The 11643-nt window shown below is 34.9% G+C and overlaps 1 protein-coding gene and 1 long non-coding RNA gene across 2 annotated transcripts; both read left to right on the top strand.

Moving 5' to 3' along the window:
* The first annotated feature begins 302 nt into the window (after positions 1-302).
* LOC105439823 lies at positions 303-3692 on the top strand. The gene is made up of 4 exons (XR_004062437.1): positions 303-317; positions 972-1273; positions 2158-2316; positions 2737-3692. It is a non-coding gene; the product is annotated as an uncharacterized LOC105439823 (long non-coding RNA).
* Positions 3693-6988: 3296 nt separating this feature from the next.
* Positions 6989-11643, top strand: LOC578193 (molybdopterin synthase catalytic subunit-like). The gene is made up of 5 exons (XM_030976863.1): positions 6989-7102; positions 7675-7791; positions 8818-8968; positions 9448-9571; positions 10322-11643. Exons 2-5 carry the CDS (start codon positions 7695-7697, stop codon positions 10388-10390), a joined length of 441 nt encoding a protein of 146 aa, XP_030832723.1. The 5' UTR covers positions 6989-7102; positions 7675-7694; the 3' UTR covers positions 10391-11643.

Genomic DNA, 11643 nt, shown 5'->3' with positions numbered 1-11643 from the left:
GCAAAGCTTAGTTTTATTAAATTTAGATCTAGTTCTGATTGTCTTAATTAACTGGCTTAGTCTCCGGAGAAAGGATCACCCACAAAGTCACAAGCACAAGTAATAACATTTCTTTAATTTAAAAACATTGTTTAAACATTTGTTTAATTTTATCTTCACTCTAGTAAAGATGGTAGAAATGCAGCTGATTCAGCATAATGAGCTGGTGTACCTGGAGGAGGAGCTGGAGCAATATATAGCAACACAACCGGGCAGAGGCCTCTGAGTCTGAGATTGGGAAAACCTGCTGGATGATGAGCCTTTTGTTTTAGATTGAGGTAGGCTACTTTGAATTCAAATTCTGTATTGGGAAAGTTGCTGAAAACATGGCCATACTACTTGATGAATATTGTTAACATAGCTATACAAAAAAAGGGCTTCTGTTGTAAAATCCAACCCTAGTGTCGTTATTAAAATGCAGAAATATTTCAATTCATGTTGACCGCCTAAATTCACTGTTCGTTTGCCCCGCTTCGCTGGTCTGCCTACGACCGTGCAAGCCCCCAATGCAATACACATGTGCATTTACATAAATTTATTCAATTTCTAACTTCTAAGCATTTTCTGTCATATTCGATACATTGATAGATTAGTTATGATATTTATTCTTTTACATGGTACTGTAGGTGATGGAAGCATTAATGTTCATAATTTGTGTGTGGGGCATTTCCCAATACTGTTATTTGGCTTTAATACATGAGGAAATTATTCAGATTATGTGTTGGAAACAGGTTTGTGATAGCCGTGAAGGAGATTAGAAAAGGCATAGACAATTTGTCTTTTACGTTAAATTGATTCACACCACATCTAGAAATCAGGATTTTTTTTTTTTTTTAAGTGACAGTGACAGTTGGGGATGTAAAAATATGATAGCATAAACCAGCAAAAAAATGATTTATTTGAATGCTTGTTTTTTAAATTTTTTTAAAAAGGTAATTCGATCTAAAGGATGCATTGTGAAGAGGTGGCATGCCGTGTCATATTCATCTGTTTGCCGAATGGAGAGTAGTGAGGGATGTTTCCGAAGCTGTTGTCAGAAGAAAGGGACAAGTCATGAAGTTTCCTACAAGTTACAACAAGGCAAATAGTGACTACTATTCAGAAGCAGTTTTTCCAGTACTGCAGATTTCCAGGAGTTGCTGTTGATGGGACACATGTTTACATCAGGAGCCCTGGTGGGGCAAGAGCCAGGTACTACTTCAATAGGAAGAACAGGTACTCCATCGATGTTCAGGTGAGAATAAATGAATACATCATGACTGGATCCAGCACGGTTTTCCCTTTAGACCTTTTTTTTGTACCTTGCAAAATTTTCACATTAGATATATACACTCTCCAGTCTTGTGTGTTGTACATCCATGCTAATTCATTGGTGACCAATGCAAGATTTCTAGTGGCCAAATGGATATTAAAGTAATATTCGCGTACAGGTACTCATTTCACTGCCTTTGTACACAGTTAAGAATATCCAATGGATAGTTAAACTTAAAAATCCTAACACTCGTTAATATCTTTTTAACGAAAGGGAAATTTGAAAAATCAAAACTTGTTCCATCCTTCTATTGGCAATACGGATATGACCTCTAGATTTCTGATATTTTGTTGATGGCCATGGCAATTGGGCCACTGTTTTTGCCATTGATCAATGAAAGAAAAAACAACAAAGAGAAATTTGTAAATTGATCAATGGCAATTACCACTATATATTTTAAACTATAGAAAAACAAACAGGTTCATTTCCAATAAAAAGATGCGAGAGTGGGTACCCCCTCCCCCCCCCCCCCCACACACACACAAAGCATTTTTTTGTTTTAGGCTTGAAATGTTTTGTTAAAAGTGAGATTATTTTTGTTTACATTGTTACAAGATAAACAATGAAAACATGAGTTAAAAATGAAGAAATACTTCATCAGTCAATAAATATAGGGTAATTAGAATTTTCTTCCAATTTTTGTTGTATGAATAGATATTGAAAAGCAAATATCACATATTCAACTGCATTTGCATTAATTACCATAAATAACAAGTGAAATTTATACATTTCACGGCCTATCTGAAGTGTGAAATGAGTGAGTTTTCATAACTAATGAATGCCAACATGTTATTTCATATTGACAGGTTGTCTGTGATTATGCTGGGAAAATAACTAGTATCGTTGCAAGGTGGCCTGGACTGGTAGCAGCCACGATGCCAGGATCTTTTCTGAGTGTGCACTGAATTGACAGCTTGATGCTAGGGCATATGAATAACAGTTGATTCTTGGAGATAGACTATAGGGTAGGTACTGTAGATTATTTCTTTATATGAAAACATTTGTTTATTCTTTTTCTTAATCAATCTTGTTTCCTTTTTTGTATTTGGCCAACATGTGACATGTTAGGAATATTCATTTGGTAATATAGTAACAACTCGCATTAAGTAATTAATTCAAACGAGCTCATGTGCTTTTAAATTTCAGTTCACAAATCACAATTAATGTTTTTGATATCTGGATGCAACTTGATTAGTTTGTTGTCAAGTGGAACCTCATAGTTTTTGTATTAGTGACACAGGATTGAATAATTCCTGATTATGTGTACAATACATTGTATCCTTTCTATAGTATTACCCCCCACCCCCCTCCAAGAAAAAAATGAACAAGTCGAAATTAAGAATATTGTTTATGATATTGTTTATTTTGTCCATTCAATTTTGCAGGTATCCATGCCTTCTCTGCCTCATCAGAAGCCATTTCTTCATTCAGAGGGTCGACCACAGATGTGCTTTAAAGGCCATCTGTACTGGTTCAGCCAAAGAGGATTAGACAACCCAGCAAGGTCACTGACGGGAGGCTATCTCATCAATTCAGTTCTCAATTAAAATAAGAAAAAGAGGATCATGGGGGATTAACAGGCACAGATTGGGGAAGTTTTCTATATAGAGGGAGCAAGTAGCTAGAAGTAGTACAGTGGGGCTTTAACACTTCACACACAAAAAAGGGAGATGTGTGATTGAGCGCATATTTATTAAATGCAAGGATGAGGACGTTCCATGCCTCATCAATACTAAGAGTATTTCAAAATACGGCCCCTCCCTGGTGTTCCCACAATACTTCGTAGTTATGCAGCATTACATCAAGAACCTGGGTGTTGAACCGTTGATTATTTATGAATATTTTTGAAGTTATGTTTAGTTGATAAGTATTTGTTGTCACTCTGACGGTATTTGTAATTAAGTGTTCTCTATAGATTAAATGCACCCGATTTAACTATAATTAGCATTGTACTGCTGAGTTGAGGGGTGGGTCAATATAAATTATTTGGTTGGCAGCTAGGGGAGAATATTCGAACAAATATTATTTACTGTACTAAGCGAAGTCAGAATTAAAGAACTTTTATGTGCAAATTTGAATTTTCGTCACCCATTTTGTTGTATTTCTGATTTTCTTTCTGCTAATAGCGCTACAGTGAGACTTTTAATTGGCCTTCCAGAGCCTCTCTTAACCTCTAGTGGGCTATATTTCATATAAGCATGCTACAAAATTTACAAATGTGAACTGCATTGTTTGAACAAACGGTAGATTACTATTGTGTTGTATGCTCAATTATTTATGTAAAACATGAAAATACGAATACAATATTCTTGCTTTCATATATTTACAAAGATAACTGAAATAGATATGTGTCAGATTCTCTCTCTCTCTCTTTCTCCCCTTTTTTTGGGGGGGGGGGGGGTGCAGATGTGTGTGTTTGCAGTTTGCATGGTTTTGCATTATGTGTTTCATTGCAAAAAAGAAGAAGAAGAGAGAGAGAGAGAGAGAAAGTTGAATAGAGAGAGAGAGAGGGGACAAAGAAAAAAATTAATAGAGAGAGAAAGGGAGGGAGAGAGAGAGAGAGAGAGAGAACAAAAATGGGAATAGAAAGAGAGAGGAGGGACGGGGACAGAGAAAGAGACAGGGAGGGAGAGAGAGAAAGATGAATAGAGAGAGAGGGGAGAAAGAAAAAGAATTAATAGAGAAAGATAGGGAGAGAGAACAAAAATGGGTAGAAAGAGAGAGGGACGGGGACAGAGAAAGAGACAGGGAGGGAGAGAGAAAGAAAAGATGGCCATAGAGGAATTTTTTAAAAATTAATATTATATGGAAACAAATCATTTACCAGTTACAATTTTGATGTGAAAAAATAGCCAGTTGGGGAAACAAACGGGGAACTAGTTAAAATAATAATTGATTGACCATTCTAACAAAAGAACTATATAGATCTATAGTAATTAACAATTGCAATCAAATGAATTAATATATTAATCACAATAAAAACTCAATTCATATTAAATCATTATTATTATTATTATTATTATTAGGTGATTTTATTGATAAGAATTTGTAACCCCCAAAACAATAATACTCTTACAGTTAATTTAAAAGAGCCCTTGACAACCTTAGATGTATTTATCTAACGAAGGTTTTCAGGTGCCGATGTCAATTTGTTCTGGGTCAGATTGAGTGCTTCACCAGCACCACACAAATGTGAGTACGTGGGGCACTTTCTGCATCGGCGCGCCAGTTTGGTTCGATTAATTCATGAAAATGCGATTCAAAAGTTTATTTCAGAGATGTTCTAACCATCATCTTTTCAAGATTGCTCATTAAGATGTCCGGATCGTACTAAGAATGCTTAGTTTAACAGTTTTTTCAATTCTTAACATTTAAACCCTAGCCCATAAAAATTATGTTAGAAACCCTATGGCTGAGACTAGTTTTACAAACCTTGGTCGGAGGTTTGGGAATTACAGACCAAGGTTTATACAAACCTTCCTTTGTGGAATGGGTTTGAAAATAAACCAGGTTTGAGCTCAGACCGAGGTTTGTACAAACCTTGGTCTGATCAAACCGGCTTTGTCCTCAGACCTCCGTTGTGAATTCGGGCCTATATATATTTTTTTGTGTGTGTTCTTTTTTTTCTTTTTTTATCTTGTCAATGATTGTTGTTGTTGCTCAATATTTCGAGTCTGCGCCTGCGCTGTTCTTGGAGTCAGTGCTATTTCTCCCTGCTGGGCACATCAGCAGTAGTGCCAAAACACAGCTGCATACCCTTATCCTTTATTTTATACGCAACCTTCACACAACCCGTCAAAATCTACTTAACGACCTATAGAAAGCCATTTATGTAACTTCGGCAGACTCACAGTGCCGACGATCTCCGACCTGAGCGGAGGAAGGATACAAGAGAGAGAGAGAGAGATTGGACAGTGATTCATGAATTGTTGTACCTCATCATTTTATTATTATTACCATTTCTGTAAAGTCACATGGATTGGAAAAAGAAGACCTTCAGGTTACAGTTAATCTGTTTCTTTTTCGGCATCCATGTGACTCTTTTCCAAATGGTCCACTCTTGGGTTTTGTATTCTGGTAATCTGGTATTCAATGATTTTCTTTGTTTTTTTGCAGAATAAATAATGGTAATAATGATAAAGCCTGTTCAGCTCTGCATCTGAATAATGTTAACTTAGCCTTAATTTCTTAAAGTTAAACTAGATCTAAGTGAAGTCCACCCTGATGATATTAAGTTGGTTTGAATAATAATACTTTTTTTTTTATAGAAGCAGGAAAATGAGAGTTTACAGTAACACTACAGGTCAGTGAGATTTAGAGCAAATTCCAAATTTAAAATAAGAAAGTTATGAAGTTGCTATCAATCAAACACAAATTAGCAATTCTGTAAAGTATCTTGCAAGCTCCCCACCCAATTGCTCTGTACTGAAAAAAATTCTGAAATTTTCAACTTCCCTCATTATATTAATATAGCCTCAAGAAAATTTTCAATAATTCAAACCCCAAAATAAGTATTTGAAATGTGTTTCTAACTTTCTATTACTAGTTTCTATAGACTTACTATACGACCCCTGTATGAAGAAACAAGAAAATCTATTTTGTCATCAATAACTAAGAATACATAGAATTTCAGAAACTTTCATTATCCTAGTCTAAGATAATGAAAGTTTCTGAAATTCTATCTACAGAGGTACTTAGAGCAAATTGGAAAGAAGCTCACACAAGATACGTCACAGTGTTGCCAATTTTAGCAGAAAATTATCACCCACTAACATGGTAGTTGGTACAAACGTCCTCACATTAGGCATGATCATGGTAATAAAGATCCAATAGAGTAACATATATTCAAATTTTATGCATACCTTGAAACAGAGGTTGTTCTTGACAACCTGAAATCTTGCTTGAAGCTTGTCCAACATCGCAACAAGTAATGTATACAGGCTAGATTCCAATTATTGAAGGTCATTCATTTATAACAGGTTAGTGGAATATCTCATAAACTAATTGGTCCCCAGGAAAGAAGCATCCATCTTTATGTTGGTAAACCTGTCTATTGATAGAATTAGATTGAAATTACGCATTTAATTTACGCAGCATTACTACAGACAATTTTGTTTGCTCATTTTTACCAAATTATTCTAGAGTAATGACCTCTGCAATGTAGAGGTAAACTGAAGCTGAAATTCACACAGTGCTGCATACGGATGATTCCACAAGTGCGCAACATTTTCTTGAGTTGGAATTGTGACATAAGATTGTTGTTGGTATTGGTATTAAAAAAATATATACAAATTCTACATGGCAGCCCGAGGGCTGAATTTCATGGAGTCTAGACAGTGAAATGACACCCCCCCCCCTCCCCCCCCAAAAAAAAATGGTATCATAATCATTAAATAATATGAAGGAGAGAAACAGAGAGAGAGAGGGGAAGAGGGAGAGAGAAAGAGAGAGAGAGAGAGAGAGAGAGAGAGAGAAGACACAAAGGAGAGAAAAATAAACAATGATATAGCGGCAGAAGTGTGACAGTTGAGAGCCTTAAAGGAATATAAATGACACAATAAGTGAGTGGAATGATTAACTAATCATCTCATTATTTTTGTGCAGATTGGCTGCTATTAGAGATTCCATAGTGTTGTGCATCAATCAGGAGTACATCTCTGGTGACAGTTCTTACCGTCTATCTCCTGGGGATGAGGTTGCTGTCATCCCACCACTTTCTGGAGGTTAACACATTTATTTCTATAACTACTTGTAAGTGAATTTCTCTCTTTTGTATTAACTTCTGTGCCATTACCAAAATCTACAATTATCAGTTTAAATCAGTGTGCACTGTGCACAGTAGTCCAATAAGATTACAAAATATCGTTCAGTTGGCGCCTGGCAAGTTGAGGAATATTTCCTTGATGCGATAAACGGAACTAAAGCTGTGATAATTTGGTTTGATTTGAAGTAGAAAAATCTGTTTTCAGAATTAGATCAATTCTCATTTAATTTTGTACTTCCCAGTCCAACAGTTTTGCTTCGAAAAATTAATTAATTTACAAATAACTTAAAGTTGCTGCCCTCCCCATTCAAACGTGATTTCGTAGAGGATGCACTCACATTAATCATGTTGTAGTATGGTGTTAAACAAAATCCTTATCAATACTGAGGGTGTTTGGGGTAACAAATCTATGAATGTTCATGTATGAGCACCCATGTTTGCTCAAACATGGCAATACAATGTGCAGGAAATATTACAGAGTTTGAACGAGGGAGAAATATGACTTTGATATCAAACAGTACATGAAAGATTAAAAAGATATTGTTTGATCCATTCGCAGAAGCAGGAAGACATTTCAATATGGATGATGTCAAATTGACGACAGATATTCTAAGTGTCGAGAGAGCTGTCCAGACAGTCACCGATCCTTCATGTGGTGCAGTCTCAATGTTCTTGGGTAAGTTTGTAATACCTGTGAACCACCTAAGGCCCCTTATTTTCCCATACTACTTCAAGAAGTGGGTTTATGTGTTACACCAGAATGTCTGAAGAGAATTTTGAAAGAACCCACTTCAATCTAAGATGTAAGAGCAATCACTATCAGCTACTGCAAGAATATGGATTTTGAATTTTAGAGCAAAAGAGTGCGCTGGCTAATCTTTACGATGCAGGCAAGAAAAGATGAAAAAAATGCAGATGATTCAAACTGAGCCCTTGTCTAGTTTTACGCTTTGTGTTGCTTCCTGAAGAAGAAAAAAAAAAAATCAATGAATTAGGTATATAAATTCCCAGATGAATTAGGTAAAACATATGTTTTCCAATCATCATTTAAGCATATTTCTCAGTAAAATGAAGACATCAACTTTGGACAATCGAATAATAATAATAAAATGGAATGTAATACTAATAACACATACAATGCATTATGCAACCAAATGCATGTAGTTTCAAATGGCAAGGACATTGATGTGCACACTGAGACGCACATTGTACTGTTTGACTGCGCTTATGTATTGTCATTCAATACACCAAAAATGGCAGCCTCCTTGACCGTGCGACTGCTGGCATTTTTATCAGGTTTATTACTTTTTTCTCAACTTTATACTTGTATTGTAGACCTGTTTTTAAAAATAAATAATTCATGTTTTGAAGCTCATGTATTAGTGATATGCACTACACTCGGTTAAGTCATGGTGAGCCGGGTAGTGAACTCCACTGAAGTCTCATTCATTACTGATTGTGATTTGACCTCCATACATTGCCTGTTCATAATGCAATCACAAATTATGAATTATTTGTATATTGGTAATAGAATAAATTGATTATAACAAGAGGTAGAGCACCAGACAATTCAATCGAATGATCTTTCTAGCAGGTACAACACAAGAAAGCTTTGATTGAAGAAAAAAAATAATTAATTGTAACAATTGGTACAATATGGCAACTTTGTTTCTGTATTGGCATGAATCGATTGTAACAACAGGTACAACACGAGACAACTTTGATGGCAAGAAGGTGGTCCGTCTGGAGTATGAAGCATATGAATCAATGGCTGAGAAACAACTCAATAAGCTCTGTATAGAAATGAGACAGAAATGGGACCTGCACAATATTCTTATTCATCACAGATTAGGGTAAGTTTGACACTTGTCACCTGATAAATGAGTAGAATAACCCATCAGTGCAGTAGGTTTGCTTTAAAGAATAAAGAAAGTTTGCTTTTTAAAGAATGCCAGCCCTAGCCTGTAAGTGTCTTAAAACTCCAGAGCCTTTTGTGCACAAGTTTGGTACTGACAGGCTTGATACTCTTGTTGCTATATAAGCAAAAATGCCGCTCTGTGGTTTTCTTTGGATAGTACATGTAATGACAGGGATATTTGTTTGTTGAATGTTAATTGACGAGAAGGGAAAATTATTTCAATTTGATCTTATTCGTGAGTGAATGTATTTATTGTTCAACTGAAAATTAAACAAGATATCTAGATTTGTGCATTGAAGCTCTGTGTTAATTCTATTTAGAATTGTATACAGTATACAGTTAAGTAGATCCATGTTTAGCCATTGATAATGTATGGTGATGATTATTATTACCATCTTCTCTGTTTGATTTCAGCCTTGTTCCTGTAACAGAAAGCAGTGTCATGATTGTCATATCATCAGCACACAGAAGAGAATCTTTAGAGGCAGTACAGTATTGCATAGATCAACTCAAGGCCACTGTTCCTATATGGAAGAAGGTATTGAAAGGCTTAAAGGGTATTAAAAGACTTAAAGGGCAAGTCTGGTCCATTTTTAAGTTGAATTGAATAAAGTTTTCATACAGGTGTGTCCAAAAAAGAAGTGAAACTAGAAATTTCATTAACAAAATATATGGGAATAGTGAGGGGATGAAATAGTAAAAAACTTTAAAATTCCTTACTTTCTTATTTTTTGTCCAACTTTGATGGTACTTTCAGTTTTGTAATTTAATTATTGAAAAAAAACAGTGCACACAAACCCAAGTCTGACTTGGGTTTGTGTACACCGTTTTTTTTCCTCCAAGTTATTATTATTGTTATTGTTGTTGTTATTAATATTGTTATTGTTGTTGTTATTAATATTGTTATTGTTGTTATTCCAAAATGTCTTCATATTCCTTATCCATTAGCCCATGGAATGCTGGTAGGGTTTTTTTAATTCATGTTTTTGAAATTGATGTTTTAGATGTACATAAATTACTTGTTATGTGATTGGTGCACTGTAACTTCATTCCCATGCACTTGCCTGGCTAGTTTTCTAGAGCTACTGCTCTTACTATTTTACATCAGTAATTAATGTTATTATTTTCTCTCACTTTATCTCTCTCTATCTATCCATCTGTCTGTCTTTCTGTCTCTATCTTTCTTTCTCTCACATACTCTCTCCCTCTCATATCTATTTCTCTCTCCCTCTCTCTCTCTCTCTCTCTCTCTCTCTGTGTCTGTCTGTGTTTGTGTCTGTTTCTACAGGAGATATACGATGAAGGAGATGGATGCTGGAAAGCTAATAAAGAGTGTTCATGGGCCAGCAAATCATGAAATTATTTAAATCATGTTATAAATACTTGTATTTTCCAAAACCTGTTGAATATCCATAAAGCTTGATGCAACTCTGACCAGAGTCCGTGGAAGATGCATGTTATACCAAAATAAAATCATATATCCAATGGATTGAAGTCCTATGAGAGTTTGGCTTTGATTTGCATAGTTCCCATATTTGTCAGTATTCAAATATTTGTAAATGTAAATGAAATACAATGTCTAGCCGTAAGACAAGGCCTCTTATCTCAATACCAGATATGACTTGTTTGAAGGGAGACTAGCATAGAGGATGTGTTATCCACGTGGCCTTTACATTCTTACTATATCCTCTGAACTTTTGGTATATAGTTTATTGTATTAAGTTAAGTGTATATACCGGTTCTGATATATGAACAAGATATGGTCAATAAAAAAAACAAAAAAATAAACCCTGCCATATTGATATGATAGCGAAGTCATGAATAATGCATAGCGTACTCACGTATTCATGCTTCATGAAAAGCCATATCTTGTGGATATACATGTAATTGAGCCAGTCCACTTCTGCTGGCACTGCGAAAGCCACACACATCGCAAGCATATGGCTTCAATTGTAAGTGCAATAATTTTAATAATAATGTTTTCATGTAATGATATATTGGAGTACAGAACTGTCAAAATACTTGGGGGGGGGGGGGGGGGGAAGTAGTCTGAATGATGATCAGAATTCTGGTTGTATGTATAGTAAAAATATTATGAAATTTATTTGAGATTGCTTCCAGTAGTGATCATTATTATTTTATACCAAGTATTATTTAGAATTTAGGATAGTGAAGCACATAGTCTTTAGTTAGAACATACAATTAGAATGATATGTTTCTGAAAATTTCAAAATCAATGAAAATAAAGTACATTTTGAATTTAACTAGAATGAACCGCTGTATGGGATTTATAGAATTCATTTTATTCAAACAGAGTCAGCTGTATGACAAACTTAAAAAGGTTGAATGTTTATTGCTTCCCAGGTTATTACACAATAATAGGATTTGTTAAAATACAGTTTTCAACTAGTTTTATGAATCCAATAAATATAATGATCATGTGTTCCGCAAATATCATTTACCGGGTAAGGCCATTTACTTTGGTTTGATGTAATTTTTAATCAAACAAATATGCAACAGTGACATTATATAAGGGTGACAAATGTTTTGTGCCTTCTATTTATATTTATTGATCCAGTATTTGATTATAAAAGATAAGTTTTTAATTAA

The sequence above is a fragment of the Strongylocentrotus purpuratus genome, unplaced genomic scaffold, assembly GCF_000002235.5.
Source record: "Strongylocentrotus purpuratus isolate Spur 01 unplaced genomic scaffold, Spur_5.0 spur5_scaffold_9, whole genome shotgun sequence".
Taxonomy (NCBI): Eukaryota; Metazoa; Echinodermata; class Echinoidea; order Camarodonta; family Strongylocentrotidae; genus Strongylocentrotus; species Strongylocentrotus purpuratus.
This window is presented reverse-complemented; position numbering and strand designations above follow the sequence as displayed.

Bases quoted from the DNA above. Each gene is read 5' to 3' on its own strand.
- LOC578193 (XM_030976863.1), top strand. From the start codon at position 7,695: ATGGATGATGTCAAATTGACGACAGATATTCTAAGTGTCGAGAGAGCT. The intron at 8,969-9,447 runs GTAAGTTTGACA...GTTTGATTTCAG, and splicing joins CTTATTCATCACAGATTAGG to CCTTGTTCCTGTAACAGAAA. The intron at 9,572-10,321 runs GTATTGAAAGGC...CTGTTTCTACAG, and splicing joins CTGTTCCTATATGGAAGAAG to GAGATATACGATGAAGGAGA.